The sequence below is a fragment of the Rhizophagus irregularis genome, chromosome 5, assembly GCF_026210795.1.
Source record: "Rhizophagus irregularis chromosome 5, complete sequence".
NCBI lineage: Eukaryota > Fungi > Glomeromycota > Glomeromycetes > Glomerales > Glomeraceae > Rhizophagus > Rhizophagus irregularis.
In genome coordinates, this window is record NC_089433.1 from 2,516,282 (window position 1) to 2,541,582 (window position 25,301).

Consider the following 25,301-nt stretch of genomic DNA (forward strand, 5'->3'; position numbering starts at 1 on the left):
GATTTGTCTTTTTAAGTAAAACTTGTTTAATTTGAAATAGTTCATAGAAAGCACTAACTATTGATATCAAAAAAACAAGGAATTAATGCATTAAAAATTTTTATTAATTATTTTGAGCAGTAAAATAATCCAGAATTTAACATTAATGATTTGCATATTTTTCAAAAATATTAATAAATTCAAAAAAATAATGTTTTTGTTGTAATATAATATTATAATTTAGAAATGACAATATATAATATAATAATAAAAATGCAAATGTATTTTTTTATTAAATATTTATATATAGTTACATGGCTCAAAATTTTCATAACTGTATTTATACTAGTTATTAATTATTTTATAAATAGACCATAAATGATTAATTCCATTAGAATACTATTAAATATTACCTAATATCACTTTTAATATAAAAGCTTACCCTCCTTTTTAAATAAAATATATTATATATATAATTCCTTATATAGTATTATATGTAACCTAAGATTTTTAATTATTTCTCTCCCTTTAAAATATTAGATCTGATAGTATCTTTACCTATTAATCTATTATGTTTAAGTTTTATATTACATTTCATATCATTTTCTTTTTTTACTTAATAGATAATAGCTGGTTTATCATTATTAGTATGTCTTTCAATAAAATATTCTTATATTTAACTAGGTTTTTTTCTTAAAGCTTTTATTTTTTTTTTACTGATTAGATGGAATTTTCATTAAATGGTATATTTGAAAAAAAAGAAATCAAAAAATTATATTATATTGTCAAAATATAAAAATAGTAAATTACAAAAATACTAGTTATATAATACTAAAATAAAAATAATAAACATGTTATATTTTAATATTTTATAATTCATATAGTGAAACACTAAAGATTTATTATATTAGTTTAAATTAAAATATACATGCTGCCCAAATTATTTTGGGATGCCATAATTATAATTTGGAATGTCGTAATTCATTCAATTTATATATAATTTACTATGTAAAGTGCCAAAATAATTTGGGATGTCATAATTGAATTTGGGATTTTACTTATAATTACGGCAGCCCAAAATAATTTGGGTGGCATGTATAAATTAAAATTTAATATTACTTAAAATAAATAATCTAAAATAAAATTGGATATCTACCAGTATATAAAAAGTTTTTAGAAAAATTCTGGAAATCTTTTAAAAAATAAGTAAAATGTCTGAAATTATTCATGATTTAAAAAATTTTACCAGATTTTTTAAAAACCTTTTAGAAATCTGGCAAATTTTGAATAGATTTTGTACACCGATATCCATTAGCTAATATAAATAGACACAGATCGAAAATTTCGTTATAGTGAACCCTGCCTCCAGTCATTTTTGTTTACTATAACGAATATTTACAAAATCAAAAGTTCTCTTTATAGTAAACTTTATATTAACACAAAAAAAAGTTTCTTTTAACGAAAGTTTTTTGAATTTTATTATCAACAATTATGTATTTATATATTTCAAGTATTTAACATAAGTTCATATAACTATCTAATGTAAACTGCTTTACATTATCTTGAATTTTTTTGTTAATTTTTGATTTTAAAATATTAAGAAATTTCAATTCTGTGTAATTAATTGTAATATCATTGGATGGATTTTTAAAACTATTCAAAGCCTCTTTATTAGTAATAATATTTATTTCAGATTCTTCATCCTCTTCTATATTATTATTTTTAGGATTTGAAATTATCGCATCTATAATTTCTTTATCTGATAATGATTCTATTGGAATCTCGTCATCAATACAAATAAACTTCTTAGCTGTAATAGGATCTTGTAAATTTAATTCATTAATAATGTCTTGTAAAGATGTAGTATGTAATTGATAATTACTACCTTATGTTGTAATAGTAAGGGTTGCAATCTATTACTACTTTTAAATTTAAAGTGTTGTAATATTACAACACTTATGATTATTCAAAAATTTTCTTTTTGAAAAATAAAAATTATAAAAATAAGTTTTTATAGAATAAATATCATCATAAAAAGAAATAATTAATATATTATAATACATATTTGTATAATTAAAAATAATTACAACACTATATAATAATTACAATACTAATAGTATTATAATACTATATAATAATTATAATATTGTGTTGCAATTACAACAAAAGTGTTGTATGTATGTTGTAATAGTTGCAACCTTACAACCTTTTAAAAATAATTACATATCACATCTTTAATGTCTTGTAATTCTAAAGTAATTTCATTGATATCGCTATCAATAGTATTTTGGTCAAAATCGTCTTCTAAATTTGGTAAAATACCCGTTTTTCTCCAGCAATTTTTAATTGTACTTGATTTTACTATTTTTTATGCCTCACTTGCAAATGTTGTAAGATTAAGAATATCAATTGGTGTTATATTTGAACTATTTTCTTGAGCCATATCATATGTCTCCACCCTATTTGCGACTAAAATTTTCTATACTGAGTCTAAAAAATATTTAGATAATAAGATATTAAATTATAACAAATAATATTAATAATTGGTATATTTTATTCTTACTTTAAAACTGTTAATAATATCAGCATCTAAAGGTTGTAAGTGAGAAGTTGTATTTGAAGGAAAAAAATGTACTTTAATATTCGATAATTGTATAGTTTCATCAATTAAATGTATAGGTGCATTATCTGTTAATAATAAAATATTGCGATTTTATCATCTCATTAATTGATTAAGTTTATTAAGATAATCACGCCATACTGATACTTGCATCCAAGCTGTATGGTTCCAATAATACCAAATGGGTAAATCATCCTTTTTAATTCCCTTTAAAATATGCGGAATCTACCACTTATGTATTATTAATGCAGGTAACTTATGACTACTCTCAGCATTACAGGTTAAAACAATTGTAATCTGATTTTTTGATTTTTAGTGCCAGAAATATCATGATCTGAAAGTATCTTGGATGGTTCTAAATTTCAAAATAAAGCTAAAAAATACAAAATTATTACAATTAATAATATGATATTTTGTGTAACTCCAATTGTTATTTACCTGTTTCATCAACATTATAGACATCATGAAGATCATATTGTTCAATAATTTTTTGCAAAGCCACATGTTCTTCTTCTAATGTTTCTAATGGTGCACTGTTTGCTTCACCAGCTTTAATAAATTGTCTTATATTATAATGCTTTTTAAACTTTGATAACTACCTATCTGAAGTAGTGAAAGTTGTTGTTTGTAATTAAGTTGCAAAATTTAAAGCTTTAGCCTTTAATATGTCACCTGTAATTGTTAAATTTGAAGCTAATACTTGCTGCATCCATAAATATAATGCAGATTCAATTTCTGGAAATTTTGCACCTCTATCCTTTTTTTGATTACTTAATTTTTTATTTGCAATATCAATATACAGCCATTTTTCCTTTTCTTTTAGTATTCTAGAAACTTGTGGGTTTGATATATCATATTTTTTAGCAAGATCATTTTGATTATATGATGGATTATCCCTTTTTCACTCACATAATTCTTTTTTTTGCACAAACGACAAACTTTTTCTTTTATTAGCTTTTTTTACTTCTTTTCTTTTGTCTTTTCCAACGGGTGGCATTTTCAAGAACAACGAAAAAAAGTTGTATCACAATAATAGGCGTTTATCATTAAAAAAAAAGGAAATTAAACTAACTACATGCATATGTTTAAAAATGATTTGTAAATGCAAATCTAATGATTTCACGTAATATTTACTATAACAAGAATATATTTATAATATACGTTCTATAGTAAAATTCTAAAAAAGTTTACTATATCTAATATCGAGATTTTATTAGTAAGTTTACTATAACGAACAAGATTTATTAGTAAGTGAACTGGGAAATTAAAAAAGTTTATTATAAGCCAAATTTACTATAACGAGCTTTACTATAATGAGCGTTGACTATAGCTAGTTAAATTATATAAAGTAATGGTTAATTAAAAAAATTTTAACCAGATACTTATTTTTTATTAATACAATTAGATTTACTATTATCAGATATAAACATTATTTTTAATAAAACTTTTATCTAATTTAGTAAATATATATAGCCAAATTTTTAATTTATAATAATAGGATTCTGCCAATTACTAATAAATATCACTTAAAAAATTTTAATTTTTATATAAAACTTTACAACTTTACTTTAAGATTTACTTAAATTCTATTAGTTAATTAGCTAAAAAAGAAAAAAATATAATAATCTTAGTTCTATAATAATTTAACTAATATTAGTATTAGAAATACAATAAGATTTTTCTTATTAAAATGAATCTAATGATATAAAATTTATTAAAATCTAATCAGTAAGTTATTTAAAAATAGAAGTATATAAAATAAGAAAATTTGAAAAATACTTTTAAAATAAGCAATTTTTTGTAAATTTTATATAATCAATAAGCAACTTTTATATAGAATTTTTTATATATCTGTACAGATTATGGATTGTGAATATTCATTTTGTTATTTTAGTATTTATGGATAAATAATTTAATATGAATAATTTTTGAATAATCTGCAGATAATTTTTATATTCACAGATATACAGATAACCCTTATATTTACAGATAATCCTATAAAATAACTTTAAAATTATATATAAAATTCATTATGCCAATGGTTTATTTTATTTTATTAATTATTAACATTGTAATATTATTTAAAATACAAATTAAAAAAGTTGAACATATGAAAAAACAACTTTTCTTTAGAAATTGAGATTATTGTAATACCTTGATTTAGTTTAGAAGTTTGGATTTTGGAAACAAATTTGAGTATTAAAATATCAAATAAGGTGAGAAAATGAAAAACTAAACTTTATTTAAAATAAAAACAAAGACAATGAAAAAATTTAAAAAAATATAATATTCTCTTACTTTAGTAATATGTAAATTAGCAAAAAAAAATATACAAAATAATAAATAGTTAGGTTTATTAGAAAAAGAATTAATACTATTTTTAACTGCTAAGTTATTTGAAAAAATATAATTTTAAAATAAACATATATAAAAACAAACTTTTTGTTTATAATATATATAAAAATTATTCTTCAACTAAATTAATATTTTTATTTGAAATTAATTTTAAACATTTAATAATACCATTACTAAATTCTTTTACTTTCTCATTAGAAATAGCACCTTTTTGATAAGTAATACTAATATTTAACTTGTTACTATAACTAATACTATTAACATTTATAGCGGCACCAACAACTTGAGCAGATTGAGAAATAAACATATCTATAATTTTCCAATTGCAAGTATTGGTATTTTCATTGTAATATTTTCCCCAATTGCTTAATTCAAAAGAATAACCTCTACCCATGGGTAATCCAATCATTTTTTGTTTAAAAAAATCTTCCCAGGATTTATTATCTTTTGAAAGATAATCTAACATACCAACATGTTGTATTGACGATGGTATATCATTTTCTAACTGAGATTTATATTGACGGCATAACTCCCAAAAGTAAATGTTATCAAAATTTGATCTATTAACGGGAACTTTGTAATCAAATAAAAATTCTGTTACATAATTTCCCATATCATCACTTGAAATTGGAGGTGTGGCATAAGGTCTAAGCGTGAATGGAGAAGTTATTCTAATAGATTTATTACTATTATTAAGATAGTGAGATGAGGAAAATAAAATTGCGGTATGTAAAACAGCTTGAATAGTTGTTTGATTTTGTCTTGTAATTAAAATCAAATTTTCAAATTCATCTTTTTCAAGTGAATACAACAGAACTTTTGTGTGGTAATCTAAAAGATCTTTTGAGTGCGTATCACCAGCCCAATAATTTGGTAACAAGGATTTTTTGAGAATTGATGGTAATAAAAGCTCAATGAATGCTTCTTTTAATAAATGAGGAATAGTTGGTTTAACATTGATTCTTTTTTCGAGTGGTTCACAAATCTGATGTGTATCAGGAATGGAAATGATATATTTCGAAAAAGGATTTATCGGTTCTATGAAAGAATTGTTTTTTTCTTGCAATGTAGAATTTACAGATTCTATAAATGTGTTGTGAATAGCATAAGCACTTTTTCCATCTCCAATACAATGATGCCAACAAAACATTACGCATAAATCGTAATCAGGTCGCGTTTGCGTATTTCCATCCGAATTCGTTGCTATCCCGATAGTCATTCGCCAAAGTGGTTTTGTTTCATCATCTTGATCAAGAGCAATATCATGTTCTTGTTCAAAAGCATTTACTAAATCTTTTTCATCATTAGAAATTACAACAAATTTAATTAAATTAGACAAATCAATTTGAGAGAGAAGAATAAATAATGGCTGTGGAGATCTAGTATCTTTAAGGGAAATCGAAAGGGAAGGTTGTTTTAGTATTAATTTTTTCAGTGACGGGTAGAGAATTTGTAAAATGAATTCCTTAGCTTCGTTAATTATATTATTTGTAATTGGGTCAATTATGGGATTTAATTTGTATAATTCATCCCATTGATATCTTATAGAAAATAAAATATTATTATAAAAGTTTACATTTTGTCTTGTAATATAATATCGTTCAAGATTACCGACTGGACGAAGTATTTTTGTCATTAATAAAAAGGACGAATATCTTTTGTTTTCGCAGTGTTATGTCATCAAATTATGTTGTCCTACATTTCAATTATTGCAAGGCGTGGCAAAGATTCATTGGTTCTTATTTGTTATTAGTTATGTCCAAAGTATATAAAGGTCTTTTTATTTTATTTCGAATATAACTTTTTTTTTTTATTTTTTAAACTTTTTCTTTCAGAATAAATAAAAATGTCTGACCAGATTAAAGAATTCATTGAAATGCCGAAACAGTTTATGAAAGAAGGCTCGCAGTTTGTAAATCGGTGTACGAAGCCTGACAGAAAAGGTAAGAGTCTGGTTTTCTTTAGTTGGAAGAGCTATTCAAAATTTAATGTATTTAAATTGTTAATTTTGGTTTGTAGAATTTATTAAAATCTCACAGGCTGTTGCTATGGGATTTTTCGTCATGGGATTCATTGGTTTCTTTGTTAAGTTAATTCATATTCCAATTAACAACATCCTTGTGTATGTATAAAATATCTAAAATTCTTAATAATAATAATCAACATAATTAACCCTTACTTTTTAATTTTCTTAGCGGTGGTGCTTAAGCATCTAGGCGTATTTTTATATCAGAGATTAATAGAAAACAATAGATTATTCAGTTTTTTTGCATATTTAAATTTATAATTTTTTTTTTGTTTTTTTTTGGGTGAAGAATCAGATAGCCAGTTCTTTATATACATTAACTACTATATATTTTAATACAAATTAATTTTATTACAACATTATTTTTAAAAAACGGACTTTTTTTTAAAAAAAAATGACATTCTTAAAGAATGCAATAAAAAAATCCTTTCGATGACTATCTCTTACAAAACTATTATTATTATTATTAAAATCTTTTATGATTCAATTAGAATTTTTTTGTTTGATGAAAAAAAATTAACAGTGATAATATGCTTTTTTCTCTATGAAAATTACAGTGCAAAATAAAAGTTTCAATTATAGAATACTTGAAATTACCCTTTCCAATATTTTAATCAATTCTTATTTCTTTCTTTATACCACTATAAAATTATAAATCAACAAATTATGCTTTACTCAATATTAACATGAAATTCAAATATTTTCCAATTTATATAAAATGAAGGTTGAACGTTTCCATCATATTGAAATGAGCTTATGTTTAAAAGCATATTAATATACAAGTAAAAAAAGACATTTCAATAAAGAGAAAAACCCCTTATCCTCTACCCTACTTAATTATATCCTGAAATTCCTCCATTTTAATTTTTCTCTTCTACTACTAAACGGTCAACAGAATAGAGACTATTCAAATAACCTTGGCGTTTTAATACACCTAATTCACGTTCAGCTTTTCCTACAAGTTGTATAATTTTATCGGAATCTGTTTCATTCTTATTAACATGATAAGAATCTCTTATTCTACGATATGCATAATCTCTAAAATTATAACTAGAAAATTTTTGACTCGCTCTAAGAAGTGAACGATAAAGATGAAGAATGTATGTCCGATTTGGTAATGCTTGTTTTGTTGCCATAATATTCTTTTTAAAAATTATTTAGGTTTAGATAATTTTTCTTATCTGGAAAGTAAAAGTAAAAGTAATTACGAGATTTTATCTGTTACTCGCGATCGAATCAGATCTTATTTTATTGGCTAGAAATTTATATCACGTGAAACAATTTTTTTTTAAAAATTTAATTTACAAAAACTATTCGTTCTTCCTTTTAGTTTTTGGACTCAAAAAGCAGTAAACAATGGTAAGTGAATTTATACTTTGCGAGAAATTTATCAAAGGAATTAGGCTTCTAGGGTGCTTGTGCATTTTATATATCATGGAGGGTTAGTTTTTTCTTATTGTTTGGGGCAATAAATTTTAAAGAGGTTAAGAAAGAAACTAGAGAATCTCAATATCCATCTGTTATATCTATCAGTCGAAAGTGATTACATAATGGATTGGGTAGTGATATTTATTGAATGATCCATGCATACATCGATTCAATTAATTTATCGGATTCAATTAATTTATCGTAATTGATGATTATTATTTTTTTTTAATTTTGAATATTTCTTTTATGCATTTGTTAAATAGGGTCGTGTCCGAACAAAGACAGTAAAAAAGGTGAGCTCTAGGTTAATATTCCGTGTTTCTGTTTGTATAAGTAAGCTCAAAGTAATGATTTTATTATTTAGGCGTCCAAGCTCATCATTGAGAAATATTATTCACGCCTAACTCTCGACTTCCAAACCAACAAAAAGGTATACTTTTTTTATGATTTTGGGTACTTAATGCGGTTATATTAATTAATATTTATTAAATTGAATTACGGTAGATTTGTGATGAAGTCGCGATTATTGCGTAAGCACATACTTTAAATTATGATACTTTTGAGAATCTCTCAGTGTTAAAATCTTTCTTATTGTTATAGATCCAAGAGACTTCGTAATAAAATAGCAGGTTTCACTACGCATTTAATGAAACGTATTCAACGTGGACCTGTGCGTGGTATTTCTTTCAAATTACAAGAGGAGGAACGCGAGAGAAAAGATAATTATGTTCCTGAAGTATCTGCTTTATCTGTCGAAACTATTGAAATTGATCCTGATACCAAGGTACATAACTTTTTCGAAAAAAAAATGCATATTCATTATATTTTGAAAAGCAATAGCTAATTAATTTAAACTTATAGGATCTTCTTAAAGCTATGAATTTTGATAACTTGAGCGGCGTTACTGTTACAGCTCCAGTTGCTTTGAATGCACTTGCTGAACGTCCAGGGCGTGGTCAAAGAGGTGGCCGAGGTGGTGGCGGCGGCGGCGATCGCCCACCTCGTCAACAAGCTGAATCTTAATTAATAAAATTTTATATTTATAATTTTTTAATGAATAGGATGACTCTTTTTTTGTTATGACTTTTACTTAGTAAAGTTATTTGAAATCATAAGTTTATAATTTTAATATTAAAAAATTTTGAGCATGTATTATAATTTTATAAACAAACTAAAATCAATTTATTGTATGTAAATAAATGCTCATATGAACTTCGCTTAGATTTATAAGATTTATAGTTCGTTTAATTGAAGTCGTTAAAATACACCAGTCAATAACCCTGAAAGTGAATATTTTGGAGAGATTAAAATGCTAGATTCCCCAAGATTTTTATTGTACAATGTTATCATTATCCAATGACAATAATAGAATTAAAGAATTTTTTATTTATTCAATAATATTAGCGCTAAACTACGGAAAGGCAACTTATGAAGTAACTAGACCATGGTTATTTATTGTAATCTTTTTTTAGTTTTTACATGAATAATCTGCTATTAAAAAGATATATCTCTCTAGCAAAGCAGACAATCAAGCTAATGTAACCAAATATTTTTATATACAAAACAAATATATGAAAGGATTTTTTCATTTGTAAAAAGGTTCGTTTATTGACCACCCCGGAGACGAAGTACAAGATGGAGAGTCGATTCTTTTTGAATGTTATAATCATTCAAAGTACGACCATCTTCGAGCTATAGTTGATTTAATATATATTTAAATTAACATCATCCTAAATAAATATTTTTAATTCATTATTAGTATTACATACCTGTTTGCCAGCAAAAATCAATCTTTGTTGATCTGGAGGGATACCTTCTTTGTCTTGAATCTTTGTCTTGACTTGTTCAATTGTATCAGAAGATTCAACTTCAAGAGTAATAGTTTTCCCGGTGAGGGTCTTTACAAAAATCTGCATACCACCTCTTAAACGGAGCACGAGATGGAGAGTTGACTCCTTTTGGATATTGTAATCTGACAAGGTACGTCCATCTTCCAATTGTTTACCGGCAAAGATCAAGCGTTGCTGATCCGGGGGAATGCCTTCTTTGTCTTGAATCTTCGCTTTAACTTGGTCAATGGTATCTGAGGACTCTACTTCAAGAGTAATAGTTTTACCGGTAAGAGTCTTAACGAAAATTTGCATACCACCTCTAAGACGGAGAACAAGGTGAAGAGTTGACTCTTTTTGGATATTATAGTCGGACAAAGTACGTCCATCTTCCAGCTGTTTACCAGCGAAGATCAAGCGTTGCTGATCTGGAGGAATACCTGTAAAAGAAGTCAAATATAAGCGACACAGGAATGATAAAAAGATCGTACTTTTTATTACTTATATACAAAAAAAAAGGAACATACCTTCTTTGTCTTGGATTTTGCCTTTGACTTGGTCAATGGTGTCAGAAGATTCAACTTCAAGAGTGATAGTCTTGCCGGTAAGAGTCTTTACGAAGATTTGCATGTTTGAAATTAAATTTTTGAGAAGGTAGGAAAGGTTTGTGGTAGAAAAAAAGAAAAAAATAGCAAAAATAAATCATTTATAATCAAAATTTGTGCGCGTGATCATGAGAATGACGTCACAAACAAAAACGAAATATAAGAATTTCGCGCAGCATTTATCTTAGGAAGCACTTTTAAATGTATGTATTTTAAAATATAACAGTACTTAAAAAAATACGAACATTTATTGGGCACAACAGATAAGTTTATTTAAACCTATGTCACTAGAACTCAGAATTACAATATAAACGGAACACTTGGAAATTTTGTTGCCAATAAACATAACACGTGATAAAACCATTTTCCTTCGCATAATGCCTAAATCCGACATTTTCGTTGGTTAATATTCTCTAACTATTTTATAATTATACGTGTAACATGTCACTCACATCCAGTCGGTCGGTTGCGATGGTTGTTTTGCATATGACCGAAAATGCAACCTTGAATAATTTATTTAAGCTCTGAAATTTGTATCATACCTGGGTAGTCTGATCTTGCTGACGGGAATGTAACCTGTTCAGCGATCCGATTTTGCGTTCTATAAAAAAGTAGGGTTTTTAGACACATGCTTGGATTTGCCCATAAATTAAAAAATAATACCTGCTGGCAACTTAAGCTTCCTTCACTTGTCCCTTTAATCAAAGTATTCGAATTGCGCCTTGAAAATAAAACAGAACGCGTTAATAATATACAAATATTTTTATACTCTGAAAAACTTTAAAACTTTATTTAACAGTTAAGCTTCTTTGGTTGTTTTCTTTAACCAAAGTATTCAAAGTATGCCTACGCGTCAAAAACATGAAATTATTTAATATCCACAATTTTGATTGGTTTATCATCATTAGTCCGCACAATCTCCTAGGTTAACATTCCAGAAGATATTGTGTCACGGTTAATTCACGTGAACTTCTCCTTTTTTTTCCATTTTGTTAAACTTGTTTGAAAGCAAGATACAAGACATTCAAAAGTCAGAACCAAAAGTTTTTGTAATTTGTTCCTTCGAAATGTCTCAAAATCCGATTCAAAATAATTTACCTCCAACACAACCTCCAAATATAGCCAGACAAAATTTTAATAATGCAAGCCAAAACTTGATGGGAAGGACTCCCATTAATAACTTAGACGGTAGATCTGTGTACAGACAAAACCCATACACAAATATGAATATAAATCATTCTCAAGCTGGAGGCTTAGATCCTACAATCCCACAAATACCAGATACAAATACTGGGCTTCAAGGCATGCTTACTCCAAATTATACAGCCATGCAACAAATGCAACAAGAAAGGTTAGCCGTACAAAGACCTGCTTCATTGATCCACTTAGAAAAATCTGCAGAAAATATAAATTCACAGGCTGAAGTACCCACAAATAATACAACTTTACAAGTCCGTCCTGCTATAAATAACTTGAATATTCAAAGTAACAATCAGCCTGCAAATAATCTAATTGCTCAAGCAGGTCAGTCTGTAAACTTAAATATTAAAACAGAAGCCGATACCGTTCCAAATAATATGACAAGTATGGAAAATCAAAGTGTAACGTTAAATAATCCACAAAGTAGTCAACCATCGATGATAAATTCAATTTACTCGAGCGGGTCTGCGTGGGCATCTCGGTCAATAAACCCAAATCAGTTCACTTCTGATTTTCCCAAGTATTTTAAGTCTCCTGCAGATGAAGCGAGAAATAAGTCAATTCAAGACAAAGAGTATGAAGCCAAGCATCCAGTGCCAAGAGGTATACCTCGCAAACCACTTGACTCTTCTAAAAGACCTGCTTATAGACCTCTGCCTAAAAGGCCAGTTAAACCTCAAATAGAGAAAAAACTTGTCAAAGAATTTATCATAACCGGTTCGATGATAAATGCAGCTAAGAAAGTAAATCTTATGAGGTTACATCGAGGAAATAATGTCTTAGACAAATTTCAAGCTCCAGTAAAACTTCATCGGCGTGATCCCGAAGCGCCTTCCTCAGGAACTGGAAATACTCGTCAAAATGAGATAGTTATTGCGCCAACATTAAAAACGACACAACAGCATACAGGTCCTACTACTGGTGCAGATACCTCTAAGATTGCACCATTTGCTGGTGCTAGACATAATAAAAAAAATTTATTCAAGAAAAGAACCACGCAAATCTATTTGGCTGATGATAGACAAAGACAGTTAAAAGCTGAAGAACGACTGCCGTGGGTTTTAGAAGATTATGATGGTACAAATACTTGGGTTGGCCACTTTGAAGAAACTGATGCCAAATACGGATTCTTGATAAAGGATAAACAAGATGTAATTATTTTAACTTTTATTAATTTTATTTGTTATCAAGATTAATATAAATTTTATGTTAGGAGAATAAACTTAGATTCCTTCCATCACATCGGTGGTACGCATTCCGCCCACAAATTAAGTATAAGACTCTTACGATTGAGGAAGCAGAAGAAGAGGTTATATATTATTCATTTATAAAATCTATTTATATAAAATTTTTTGCTAAAAATTAAACATGAAAATTTCATAGATGGCAAGAGCTAAAAAGAGAGATAATGATCGCTGGATGATGCGCAGATGGGGTAAACAAAATGACAATGAGAAAAAAATAGCAGATGAAGAAGGTGGTATTGTTGAACTAAAATCAGTCATGAAGACTGTTGAAAACGAAGAAGATTTATTTGGTTCTGATGATGAAGGTTTAAGAAGACCGAGAAGAGGAATTGAAAGCGATGAAGAGATGGAATTTGAGCAAGTATTTGAAGATGACGAAGAGGAATTGCCTGATGATGCTAATCCTATTGATGAAGAAAACGCTGAAGTTGTTAAATTAAAGAAAAAAGCCATTCACAAACCCACATCTCTTGAAGGAGAAGATGAGAATGAAGATTCTTTTAAATTAACTCAGGAGGGAATGCAATTAAAGAAGTTAGTAAGAAAATTTGATGACAATGAAGCTTATGACGACAGTGATCAAGAATCGAATCCTTACGCGAGTGAAATTGAGGAATCTGAAGAAGAATTAAGTTCAGAATCCCCTGCAATAACACCAATTATTGGAGCTGCTGGTACTAAACCTTCTCCTGCAGGTAAAGCACCTACTAAGCCAAAAACGTCCACAAAAGGTAAAACACCCGCGAAATCTACTGCTGAAAAACCAAAAGGAAAGATTGCTACAGCGTCCAAAACAAAATCAACAGCTGCTAAACCAATCAAAAGTCTCTCTAATTTGTCGGCTAGTGAAGAAGTACCTGTGAAACAAAAATTGAAAGGTAGTGATATACCTGCTGCGAAAGTCCCATCAAAATCACATGTTAAAAATATGACTGCAATTCCAATGTCATCTACTCCCGAAGACTCAACGAAAAAGCCATCCTCAAAACCTAAAAGTGTGAAAAGTGTTTCACCTACATCATCAAAAACTTCCGCGTCTCAATCACAAATTGCTCTCAAAAAGCAAAAACCTGCTACTACTGTTCGACAGCCTGTCTCAGAGATGGCAACCTCTTTTGGAAAGAAATCGTCCGCACACGATTCTTTTGTATCTGATGATGATAAATCCATTAAACGGACTAAGCAAAGTGAAACTTCAACAGCTACTGCAAGTATTAATCGCTCAGCAAATGCAAATATTTCATCTACTGTTCGCACATCTAATGGCGGGGTTGTTAAGCGTGTTCGTGAAGGAGAAGATTCTACGTCTTTCACAGGCAAGAAAGTTCGAACTGATAAAGTTTCTGGTCCTCAGACATCAACAGCTACTCAAGGTACCGACTCCTCAAACTCCCGATTAATCTTGGAGAGAGAAGTTCGGCAAATAATCAACAAGAATAGTGAGCTTACAGTGACTACAATTATTAAAGCATTTCGTAAGCGAATCCACGAGGATGCGCGCAATAAAGAGCGCCTTCTTGAGATAACTAAGAACATTGCTGTCCTTAAGAATGGCTATCTAGTTTTGAAATAAACAATTAACTATTTTTGTCTTAAATGAGTAGTAATAACAGCTAGTAAGGGTTACGTGGTTGAACACCCAACAAAGTTGTGGTTACATGAGAGTTATTAAAGGGATGTGTGATGATAAATTGACACAATTTTTGAGAAGAGAGTGTTTAGAAATTTTCTTTTTTTTAAAAAAAAAAAAATTTTTTTATTATTAATAATATATTTAAAATATATAGACAATAATTAATAAAGAATATTTGTAAATTAGTATAAAAGCTTGCAAAGTCATTATTGTATGAACTTAAATTTATTTTCTATTCGGTTTATATAAAGTTACGTTGTAATATTTAGTTATTATAACATAATTACACAAGCGAAATTCTTTGTAATGGATCTTTTCTTCTGTATATCCTTCAATAATTCCTAACTCAAAAATATCAAATTGTTTTCCTTAAAATTTTTTGTTCTCTTCCATTCCTCCCATTCCTTTCACTAATCCTTATGATTTCATTCCTTCTATCAACTGTTCTTACGGTTATAAAACCAATATCCAAAATATATGTATACTAGCACGATAGAAACTATGTATCACTTAAATATTGGAAATTCTCTGTTACGACAGAAAACTGTGAAAAAATCTGTTCTAATTTATTGCTTAAAAAATTGACCCAAATTCTGGCGCAACAGATAAGTGGGTAAAAACCTGACTCATTCTCAAAAATATCATCTAAATATTAATACATATTCTCTATCCCGATGGAAAACTGTGTAAAAACCTGCTCAGATCTATCGCTTAACAAAAAAAAGTAGATATGAACATAATAATTTCCAGTGGAATTTCCAAAATCCTCATTCTTTTTCTAATTTTTTAGAACTAATTCTTTTTTTTTTGCTACATCTTTTAGAGTTAACAATATTTGTAACAATATCCACCAGATCGAACAGTAAATTCTTCCCAACCATCCGCCAATCTTCTTCATAAAAAAAATGGAATTATAATTATACTTGCTCCAGTGTCGATTACCATTAATTCAGTGTTTGCCATTGTTACTACGTCACTAGGATTATCAACATTTCGAAGAATAATATGCGACTAAAATTTTGTAACACCATTCCCATTATTAGGCATTGACAGATATAAAGTTTCAAATTATACCCGTCAATAACCTTATTATCATAAATTAAATAAATCATACAAACCTGCCACTCTTTCCTTTCATTATCATTAACAGCTGAGAATCTGCATAACTCAACAATACGTTCAACAGTAGGTGCGTAGAAGCATCCTGGAAATTTTTTCTGTAATTCTTTGTGTTCTTCTGAAGATATCTTGTCTCCGTACCTAATTACTTTCCCATGAACGAGTAATACGTGTGTTCTTTTCGATTCATCAAGATCTCCGGATTCAAGTAGACGATACTCGATCGTATTTGTTGCAAGTTCCTTTCCGTTTGGCTTCCAAATGGGATCAACAATGTAATCAAAGACTTCGCGATGCTCATAGGTGTTGAAGCCTAAACAAAAGGATATATTAGTAAAAATACAACCAAGCTAAATTAGACTTATTACGTACCGTAACCCACTCGTCTTTATTTTCCGTAAATTCTTTGATTCCTAGTCTCTTTGCAAACTCTTCGTTCATTATTATCAAGGATTTAGTTTCAGAAGCTGTGTTTTGTTTCTCATCCTTGAGATCAGATGAGTCCTTCAACTCGCAAACTCTTTTTCGAGAGCGGGCTCTTTAGACGTATACAAGACATTAGAATACAGTAAAGAGTACAAATAGCCAATATACGAAATTACGAACCAGAATCAGCATTAGTTTCAGATGGGCTGTTCGACATTTTGACACCTTTAACACCTATAATGGGTTGGCCTGTGAAATGCAATACAATAAAGCCTACCTGAAGTTTTTCTCCTGGGAACTGGTATTTTAAGTGATAATCTGAAATGATTATCATCACGTGTCAAAAATAGGGGATGATATTAGCAGCTACCTTCGGAAAGGTGAATTTATTATTTTATTGTATTTGACCTAGATAAACCTGAGGATGGTCCTCTTGCAATTCGGCTAAGTTTTGACCCACCTGAAGGAGATAGAGGCAAAAATAAAGAAAAGATGGAAAAGAAAGAATTCGAAAAAGAATTAGCTATAGTAGATTGGGACGCAATAGGAGCAAAAGAAGCACAAGAAATAAGTAGACAAAAAAGATATAGAGAAAAAATATTTTAACTTTTAATATATCATCAAGATGGTCAGATCATATGGAAAATGGTATAATGGTTCCATTTGTATGGAAAAAAGCAGGAGCAACTTTAAGTAAAGAAGCCGTAAAAGATGAGTTTAATCGAATAATGTTTAAAAAATATCCGTCATATAAGGATTTTATGGAAGACTTTGATAAAAAAGTAAATGACTATTTTTCAGGATGGAAATTTAAGTCAGTAGAAAAAATGATAGAATTCAGAGATCTGAAATATGAAGAATTTGAAAAGGCTTTAATAAGGTATAGTAAGGGCCAAAGGGTAGATTTAGAAAAAGTATTAAATAAATTAAGGAAAGAAGCAGAAAAATATGTGGAAGAAGATCAGCAATTTTTTGATGAATGCGAAAATGATATAAATAATAATATATTAAAATTGATAGGTTATTAAAAGATCTTAGAAAGGGAAATGTAAAAATGATTGAAGGAAGAGTATATAAAAATATAGGAAAAAAGAACATTTTAAAAAGATTAGGAAAGGAAATAAAAATAAACTTTGATAAAAAAGAAGGAAATTTTGAAATTTTGGAAATAGAGGATGAGGATGATATAAATAAAGAATTTGGAAATGAATGTAAAGAAGATTTTAATAATAACAAATATAATTTTGAAAAATTTCTAGAAAAAAGGTATGGAGCAAAAATAAAGTTTATGGATAGAGAATATAAAAAAAAGGATTAGAAGACAATGTAGTAATAAAAGAAGAAAAAGAAATATCATTTGTATATGATAATAAAAATGATAAGTATGAAATAGTAGATATACAAGATAAGGAATTAGTAATAGATGAAATGAGCGAAAAAACGAGCAGGGCGCTTCAGCTTGTGAAGACTTGATTAAAGAAATATCTACTAGTATCAGCTGTAACGCATCTATCCAGAATCAGCTGAGAGGTACTTCACATGACATCATATCTCAAGTGACTGAAATTTCGCTGATCTCAGATCAGGGAAAATCAGATATTCTACAAAATATAGCTAACTTATATGAAAAAGCTTGTGATGCAAAAGATGTATTGATAAAAGTTAATCAGACAGAAATTTTATGCTGGAGTAATTTTATTATAGCATTTGATAAAAACATTGATGAAATTATGGCTAGAGATAGAATAGGCATGAAAAAAGCCAAAGGACTAATTTATGATTTCATACTTGCGCAGAATCCTGACACTAAGCATTCCACTCTATATAAGAAAATTGAAAGAGCTAGAAAGATTTACAGGTTAACTGAAAGAATAGGATTAGATAAGATCAAACATATCAAATCATACAGTGTGAACAGTATTTCAAAATTTACCAATGAAGAAATTCAAAGAATCATAGATCACTTTACCAAAAATTCCAATATGAAATTCACTGATAATTCCAAGGATGTAAAACAAGATAATGAGGTCTTAGAGGAACCTGATCAGATTAATGTATTAGAGGTCTTGTCTCCAAAGGAATCAATTGCACCTATCCCATTAGTCCATGTCTTTAACACTTCTAATAATTCCAAAGAAGAGGCGTGATTTGATGAAGATATGTTTTTCAATGAAATGAATCCCACTAAAGTGAACACTGTCACTTCAAATGATGATGTGTATTTTGATGAGACGAATGAAGTTAATACCACATGATAGTGATTCCAATTCATGTAATGATGACTCCGATTCTGATGATTCTGAAGAAGAGATGCCAGACGATTTAGGATATAATAGATACAGTGAATACAGTAGATATAATGAAGAAAATTCTCTCCAATGATGAATCCTATTATATCCCTGGTAACCGCCTAGGAGAATTTTGCATATTTGGTACTCGATTGTCCTATAAGTTATTACTACGTTTCTTTTTTTTGAATCACATGGGTGACTTAGATATTATACGCTGACAGGCTTTCTAAAATATATCATGTGCAGTAAGTACGTCATATCTACTTCATAGCAGTATATATTTTGCGTAGTAAGACATCATTAAATAAAGAATCTTCACAATTATTATATGACACAGCATGTATTGGCAAACTTTAGAAAAAAAACTAGAATAGATGAATATCGTTCAAAAAAATAATTGTGTATAATAAATAGTCTAAAGTCATGGAATGGCATTATATATTTAGGGCTAGTCCTGCATTATATAATTTTTTTAACTTAATGTATTGCAAATAAAAGACGTTTAGGCCACAAAGTGACCTGAGCAATGTAGTCAAATATTTTTCTTGTAGCAATTCAATGTACATACAGTACTAATTTTTATTACTCGCATATTAATACAGGTAATTTAGGAAATCTGAATCGGCAAATTATTGGGCAATAAGATTGCCAGCGAAGATTTAGGGACTTTTATTCTCAAACTTTCTCACATATTCTCAAAATTATTATGTATATTATTGTAAAAGAACTCCTTGATGATCTTTACATATGGATAGCATTAAATTCTTTTATTGTTATATTAAGAAGAGTCCGTTAATCAGATTTTCGTAATGCAATCATATTAACGTAATTTCTCTAAAAGCGTATAACAAAATCAATCCTGTGAATTATATAAAAAGGTGATGACCTGGTTATACATTAAACATGGGGCCTGAAACCTCTGAGAGGATTTCTGAAAGTTTCGGGTTTTGGAATATACGAATCGAAACCTCACCCAAAACCTCACTCAAAACCCTAAACAAGTTCCAAAACCCTAAATAAATCCCGAAACCTGAAACTAATTTCAGTTATCTCGAAACTAATCCCAATATCCAGAAACTCGTTGATTGAATAATCACGTGGCAATTTAAATAATTAATAGATTGATATTCAATATATCGTGTTTGATAACTATCTTTACTTTTTACATTCAAGCCTTTGGCTGTCTCACATTAATTCACCTGATATAGTTTTTTTTTTAATTTTATTAATTTTCATTCTTCTTTTAATATAGATATCACTTCCCTAGTATGGTTTCTACCCCTTACTATGTTATGGACTAGCAGGCCATGCCTTCTCGTCTTGGGAATAACTGAAAAGGTGGGCGGCTTCTCAAGTGGGAGTTTCATACAATTATATATTTTAATTAGTATTCATATTTTATTATGTAATGTCTTAAATCTCTTGTATGACAGTCTATTTATAACATAAAAATAAAAAATAAAAATAAAAATGGTTGGACTTAATTGAGAAGTCTTTTTAATAAAATGTCAGATAGTAATTCAATATTGTTATAATTTTAGTTATTTTAATAAAAATTAATTAAGTAAATTAATAGGTTTCGGTTATATTTCGGTATATAAAAGTTTCAGAAATTTCGGGTCAGTTTCAGGTTTCGAGTTTTGGGAAAAAAACATCCATCCTGAAACTAAGTTTCGGTATATACCGAAACCTAAAGGGTTTCAAAAGGTTTTGGTTTCAGGCCCATGTTTATTATACATGAAGTTGAAATTAAAGCCCAAAAGTAGAAATATTTCGACTTGGGAAGGTCAAAAGTCAAAATTAAAGTCGAAATGGTCAAAATTACATCATAGTCATGTGATTTTTATAATTATAATTTAATATAAAATTTTAAACGTGAATAACTCTGTCAATATTGATGCTACAGATATGAAATACATATCATTGGAATCCTCTCAATGAGCTGAATCCAACCGCGTAAAGATCATAAAATCGAATCACTGGATGCGGAGATCGTTAACTTTGAATTTTAAAATTATTGTTTACTATAAAAATTATAAGACTATTTAATACCAAATTTTAAACGTGAATAACTCCGTCAATATTAATGCTACAGATATGAAATACATATCATTGGAATCCTCTCGATGAGCTGAATCCAACCGCGTAAAGATCATAAAAATCGAATCACCGGATGCGGAGATCGTTAACTTTGAATTTTAAAATTATTGTTTACTATAAAACTCTAAAAAAACATAAAGAAAAATGGGCAGTATGTTTTAATCAAAATATATTTATGGCAGAAATGTCAATTATATAACGTGCTAAAAGTATGAACTATCTCATGAAAGGATACATTAATGCTACTACTTCCATGTCAACATTTCTCAATGCATTTGAATCTGCATTAGACAACAGACAACAAACAAATGAATTTTCTCAATATAAAGAATGTACCTTAAATCTTATATATAAAATACCCAGCCTATTTGAAAACAAGCTGCTACTATTCTTACTATTTATGCTTTAAAAAAATTTCAAGAGCAATTATTACAATCTTCTTGCTATAAATGTAAAGAAATTCCTCCTGATAGGTAAATAATTCTTTTTTTTTATTATACAGTGGCCATCAAAAATAACGCACCACCCTAATTGCCAATCAAAAATCACGTGCATTATTTTTTATACTTGATAAAATAAATATAAATTTAACTAAATTAAGAAATATACTCGATAATCTTTTACATCATATCAAATTTGGCTTAATTTTATTGGTAAATTGTCACGAAGCTACATATTTTATCACTTTTTAGTGGTGCGTTACTTATGACGGTTTATGTCAAAACAAAATAATTATGTTTTTTCAAAGACTTACATAAATACTCAAAGAAAGTTTTCATAATGTAAAGTGTTTATTAGTTATTTTAATACTTCTTTTTAATTTTTTTTTACTTCAAATATGTCAAACCGACTAACAATTGAACAAAGGGCTCGAGCACTTCAATTATTAGACTTGAGGTTTAGTTTAAGAGAAGTAGCCGCAAAAATTGGTAAAAATGTTCACCATACAAGTATTTTACGACTAAAAAAGAAGTATGAAGAGACTAAGAGTATCGAAAACAAACCAAAATCTGGATGTTCACGCAAGTTAACTGACTGTGATGAAAGAATTATAGTTCGATGTATAATGACAGATGAGTGTTCCACAGCAGTAAACGTCCAAAAATCCCTAAAAGTTGTTGATAATATTGAAGTAAGTAAAAGCACAGTGCGCAGAGCATTAAATAGAAATGGATTATTTGCTCGGGTAAAACGTAAGAAGCCTCTATTGTCAAAAACTCACTGTGAAAAATGATTGAAATTTGCGCAAAAGTATAAGTCATGGACGGTGAGTGACTGGAATAAAGTTGTGTGGTCTGACGAGTCCAAATTTCAGATTTTTGGATCAGACGGCCATGCTTATTGCTGGAAAAAACCTGAAGAAGCTCTTACAACTCGACATGTGAAGCCTACAGTTAAGTTTGGTGGGGAAAGTGTCTTTGTATGGAGATGCTTTACCTTTCTTGGAGTGGGATACTTATGTAAGATTGATGGTGGCCTTGATGCCGAATTATATCGAAGAATTCTTGATGAAGACTTCTTAGAAACATTAAAATATTGTGATTTAAACTGCTCAAATATAATTTTTCAACAGAATAATGATCTAAAGCACACAGCAAAACGTACTTTGGAGTGGTTTGAGGTAAATAATATTCAGTTACTCAGTTGGCCATCTGAACACCTTTGGAATGATGTAGACCGTCGTCTCAGACAGTTAAATGTGGAAATTAGGGGTAACGATGCGCTATGGGAACATATTTCAAAAATATGGAATGAAACATCATTAGAGGCATGTACAAAGTTAATAAATACAATGCCAGAGAGAATTAATGATGTTTTAAAAGCTGGAAGAGGGTATACAAGGTGGTAGTTTTGTTTTTAAAAAGGAATTTTATAATTTATTTTAACATATTTTTTGTTAAATATAAAAAAATAAATAAAATTCAATTTCCGTCAAAAGTAACGCACTGGCAATTTTTTACAAATTGTTGTGTAATTTAAAATTCGTCCAATTAAAACACACTAAAATTTATTTGTTTATTGCATCACATGATGAACTAAATATAGAAACTTATTATGATTTTTGATTGGCAATTAAGGTGGTGCGTTATTTTTGATGGCCACTGTATAAAAATTGGATCTTTTTTTATTTAACAATTATTTTATTATTATAGTGAATTTTTCATTCAATCTAATATGTAAGTAGAGTTCTGAATGGATCAGGTCAGGTCATGTTAATTGATAAACCTGACCTGAAATTTTTTTCAGGTCAGATTAGGTCAGGTCAGGTTATATCAGATTATTTGTTTGACCTGACCTGAACTGAAACCTGAAAATTTTTGGATTTTTATTAAAATATCAAAAAAAAATGGTGCAAAACATTTTTTTTTTTGAAATATTGTGATTCACTTTTTTATATTAAAATCATATAAAAAGATGAATCGCAATATCGCAACTAACTTTTTTTTATATAAAATCAATATAAAAAGTGAATTCTGATACCGCAATTCACTTTTTATATATATAATCAATATAAAAAAGTGAATTCTGATACTGTAATTCACTTTTTAAATATAAAATCAATATAAAAAAGTGAATACTTATATCGCAACTCACTTTTATTATATAAATCAATATGAAAAGTGAATTATAATACCATAACTCACTTATATAAAATTATAGTTTCAGGTCAACAGGTCATTCAAGTTATATTTATATTACAACCTGAACTGATACTGAATTGCAATTGCTAAACCTGACCTGATAATAAATTCAGGTCAACCTGTCAGGTTACCTGAATTTGGTCAACCTGTTTGGAACTCTATATGTAATAAGGATGGGTCCGCAAATGATTTTCAAATTCCGCAATATTGCGGATTTTGAAGTTGAATTGCGGTTAGTAGCCCGTAATTCTGCAATTCAGTTTTGGTGTTTTCTTACATACAAAAAACACCAGAACTAATAGGTTTTTTATACAAAAATGCTGGACTTTTTTTAATGGCTACAATTATTTTATAATAAAAACCAGCTATTGGTAAAAGGAACTATTTTGTTTTTTTTCAAAAAGAATATTTTTTAATTTTTTTTAATAAAAACGCTGGAACTATGGGTTCTGGCGTTTTCTTTTAATTATTTTATATAAAAATGCCGGAACTATAGGTTCCGGCATTTTCTTTTAATTTATTTATATAAAACGCTGGAACTATGGGTTCCGGCGTTTTCTTTTGATTTTTTTTATGTAAAAATGCCGGAACTATATAAAACGCCAGAATCTATAGTTCCGGCGTTTTCTTTTGATTTTTTTTATGTAAAAACGTTGGAACTATAGGTTCCGGCGTTTTCTTTTGATTTTTTTATAAAAACGCTGGAACTAAGGTTCCGGCGTTTTCTTAAATTTTTTTTAATAAAAACGCCGGAACTAAGCGTTCGGCATTTTCTTTTAATTATTTTATATAAAAACGCAGGAACCTATGAGTTCCGGCGTTTTCTTTGATTTTTTTATATGAAAAAACGCCGTAGAACAAGGTTCTTTGGCGCTTTTTAATTTATTTATATAAAAACGCCAGAACTATGGGTTCGCATTTTCTTTTAATTTTTTATGTAAAAACGCCGGAACTATAGGTTCCGGCGCTTTTTGAATTTTTTTATGTAAAAACGCCGGAACTATAAGTTCCAGCGTTTCTTTGAATTTTTTTATAAAAACGCCGGAACTATAGGTTCCGGCATTTTCTTTTGAATTTTTTTTATGTAAAAACGCCGGAACTATAGGTTCCGGCGTTTTCTTTTGAATTTTTTTTATGTAAAAACGCCGGAACTATAGGTTCTGGCGTTTTCTTTTAATTTTTTTATGAAAAACGCCGGAACTAAGGTTCCGGCGTTTTCTTTTAGTTTTTTTTAATAAAAACGCCGGAACTAAGCGTTCCAGCATTTTCTTTTAATTTTTTTTTAATAAAAACGCCAAAACTAAGCGTTCCAGCGTTTTCTTTTGATTTTTTTTTAATAAAAATGCCGGAACATGGCGTTCCGGCGTTTTCTTTTAATTTTTTTAATAAAAAACGCCGGAACTAAGTTAAGTTCCGGCGTTTTCTTTTTTTAATTTTTTTTAATAAAAACGCCGGAACAGGCGTTCCGGCGTTTTCTTTTAATTTTATTATGTAAAAACGCCAGAACTATGAGTTCCAGCGTTTTCTTTAAATTTTTTTAATAAAAACGCCAGAACTATAGGTTCCGGCGTTTTCTTTAAATTTTTTTTAATTAAAACGCTGGAACTATAAGTTCTGGCGGTTTCTTTTAATTTTTTTTTATGTAAAAACGCCGGAACTATAGGTTCCGGCGGTTTCTTTTAAATTTTTTTTAATTAAAACGCCAGAACTATAGGTTCCAGCGTTTTTTTTAATTTTTTTTTATGTAAAATAATTTCTTTTATTATTAATAATAAATAGAAATATTTTTTTTTAGTAGTAA

General features: G+C 28.6%; 10 protein-coding genes across 10 annotated transcripts; 5 read left to right on the top strand and 5 right to left on the bottom strand.

Moving 5' to 3' along the window:
- Positions 1–1,493: 1,493 nt before the first annotated feature.
- Positions 1,494–3,596, bottom strand: OCT59_025075 (uncharacterized protein; the record flags this gene model as incomplete). The annotated part of the gene is made up of 6 exons (XM_066136020.1): positions 1,494–1,864; positions 2,203–2,283; positions 2,359–2,448; positions 3,038–3,148; positions 3,272–3,433; positions 3,509–3,596. 6 exons carry the CDS (start codon positions 3,594–3,596, stop codon positions 1,494–1,496), a joined length of 903 nt encoding a protein of 300 aa, XP_065991848.1.
- Positions 3,597–4,929: 1,333 nt separating this feature from the next.
- On the bottom strand, positions 4,930–6,603 carry OCT59_025076 (uncharacterized protein). Its single transcript, XM_025318638.2, has one exon. The coding sequence runs from the start codon at positions 6,588–6,590 to the stop codon at positions 5,064–5,066; it is 1,527 nt and encodes a 508-aa protein (XP_025175625.1). The 5' UTR covers positions 6,591–6,603; the 3' UTR covers positions 4,930–5,063.
- A 170-nt stretch (positions 6,604–6,773) lies between these two features.
- On the top strand, positions 6,774–7,427 carry OCT59_025077 (uncharacterized protein). Its single transcript, XM_025318639.2, has 3 exons — positions 6,774–6,897; positions 6,974–7,076; positions 7,150–7,427. The coding sequence occupies exons 1-3, from the start codon at positions 6,801–6,803 to the stop codon at positions 7,160–7,162; spliced, it is 213 nt and encodes a 70-aa protein (XP_025175626.1). The 5' UTR covers positions 6,774–6,800; the 3' UTR covers positions 7,163–7,427.
- On the bottom strand, positions 7,315–8,163 carry OCT59_025078 (uncharacterized protein). The gene has a single exon (XM_025318640.2). It carries the CDS (start codon positions 8,114–8,116, stop codon positions 7,841–7,843), a length of 276 nt encoding a protein of 91 aa, XP_025175627.1. The 5' UTR covers positions 8,117–8,163; the 3' UTR covers positions 7,315–7,840.
- Positions 8,164–8,299: 136 nt separating this feature from the next.
- On the top strand, positions 8,300–9,638 carry OCT59_025079 (40S ribosomal protein eS17). The gene is made up of 6 exons (XM_025318641.2): positions 8,300–8,339; positions 8,672–8,701; positions 8,773–8,838; positions 8,913–8,938; positions 9,009–9,192; positions 9,270–9,638. Exons 1-6 carry the CDS (start codon positions 8,337–8,339, stop codon positions 9,429–9,431), a joined length of 471 nt encoding a protein of 156 aa, XP_025175628.1. The 5' UTR covers positions 8,300–8,336; the 3' UTR covers positions 9,432–9,638.
- A 61-nt stretch (positions 9,639–9,699) lies between these two features.
- Positions 9,700–11,193, bottom strand: OCT59_025080 (Polyubiquitin). The gene is made up of 3 exons (XM_025318642.2): positions 10,765–11,193; positions 10,178–10,677; positions 9,700–10,100 (listed from the first exon to the last, which is right to left on the bottom strand). Exons 1-3 carry the CDS (start codon positions 10,865–10,867, stop codon positions 10,014–10,016), a joined length of 690 nt encoding a protein of 229 aa, XP_025175629.1. The 5' UTR covers positions 10,868–11,193; the 3' UTR covers positions 9,700–10,013.
- A 675-nt stretch (positions 11,194–11,868) lies between these two features.
- Positions 11,869–15,181, top strand: OCT59_025081 (uncharacterized protein). The gene is made up of 3 exons (XM_025318643.2): positions 11,869–13,193; positions 13,256–13,351; positions 13,426–15,181. Exons 1-3 carry the CDS (start codon positions 11,910–11,912, stop codon positions 14,860–14,862), a joined length of 2,817 nt encoding a protein of 938 aa, XP_025175630.2. The 5' UTR covers positions 11,869–11,909; the 3' UTR covers positions 14,863–15,181.
- OCT59_025082 (uncharacterized protein) lies at positions 15,132–16,684 on the bottom strand (the record flags this gene model as incomplete). Its single annotated transcript, XM_066136054.1, has 5 exons — positions 15,132–15,933; positions 16,041–16,354; positions 16,414–16,427; positions 16,561–16,579; positions 16,648–16,684. 5 exons carry the CDS (start codon positions 16,682–16,684, stop codon positions 15,817–15,819), a joined length of 501 nt encoding a protein of 166 aa, XP_065991849.1. The 3' UTR covers positions 15,132–15,816.
- Positions 16,685–16,959: 275 nt separating this feature from the next.
- OCT59_025083 (uncharacterized protein) lies at positions 16,960–18,614 on the top strand (the record flags this gene model as incomplete). Its single annotated transcript, XM_066136057.1, has 4 exons — positions 16,960–17,038; positions 17,101–17,347; positions 17,488–17,733; positions 17,966–18,614. The coding sequence occupies 4 exons, from the start codon at positions 16,960–16,962 to the stop codon at positions 18,612–18,614; spliced, it is 1,221 nt and encodes a 406-aa protein (XP_065991850.1).
- A 3,082-nt stretch (positions 18,615–21,696) lies between these two features.
- Positions 21,697–22,707, top strand: OCT59_025084 (uncharacterized protein; the record flags this gene model as incomplete). Its single annotated transcript, XM_025309387.2, has 2 exons — positions 21,697–22,044; positions 22,324–22,707. 2 exons carry the CDS (start codon positions 21,697–21,699, stop codon positions 22,705–22,707), a joined length of 732 nt encoding a protein of 243 aa, XP_025175634.2.
- Between the last annotated feature and the right edge of the window lie 2,594 nt (positions 22,708–25,301).

Bases quoted from the DNA above. Each gene is read 5' to 3' on its own strand.
- OCT59_025078 (XM_025318640.2), bottom strand. From the start codon at position 8,116: ATGGCAACAAAACAAGCATTACCAAATCGGACATACATTCTTCATCTT.
- OCT59_025079 (XM_025318641.2), top strand. The intron at 8,839-8,912 runs GTATACTTTTTT...GAATTACGGTAG, and splicing joins ACTTCCAAACCAACAAAAAG to ATTTGTGATGAAGTCGCGAT. The intron at 9,193-9,269 runs GTACATAACTTT...TTAAACTTATAG, and splicing joins AAATTGATCCTGATACCAAG to GATCTTCTTAAAGCTATGAA.
- OCT59_025081 (XM_025318643.2), top strand. From the start codon at position 11,910: ATGTCTCAAAATCCGATTCAAAATAATTTACCTCCAACACAACCTCCA. The intron at 13,194-13,255 runs GTAATTATTTTA...ATTTTATGTTAG, and splicing joins TGATAAAGGATAAACAAGAT to GAGAATAAACTTAGATTCCT. The intron at 13,352-13,425 runs GTTATATATTAT...AAAATTTCATAG, and splicing joins TTGAGGAAGCAGAAGAAGAG to ATGGCAAGAGCTAAAAAGAG.
- OCT59_025076 (XM_025318638.2), bottom strand. From the start codon at position 6,590: ATGACAAAAATACTTCGTCCAGTCGGTAATCTTGAACGATATTATATT.
- OCT59_025077 (XM_025318639.2), top strand. From the start codon at position 6,801: ATGTCTGACCAGATTAAAGAATTCATTGAAATGCCGAAACAGTTTATG. The intron at 6,898-6,973 runs GTAAGAGTCTGG...TTTGGTTTGTAG, and splicing joins TACGAAGCCTGACAGAAAAG to AATTTATTAAAATCTCACAG.
- OCT59_025080 (XM_025318642.2), bottom strand. From the start codon at position 10,867: ATGCAAATCTTCGTAAAGACTCTTACCGGCAAGACTATCACTCTTGAA. The intron at 10,678-10,764 runs GTATGTTCCTTT...CTTCTTTTACAG, and splicing joins CAAAATCCAAGACAAAGAAG to GTATTCCTCCAGATCAGCAA. The intron at 10,101-10,177 runs GTATGTAATACT...AATCAACTATAG, and splicing joins TGATTTTTGCTGGCAAACAG to CTCGAAGATGGTCGTACTTT.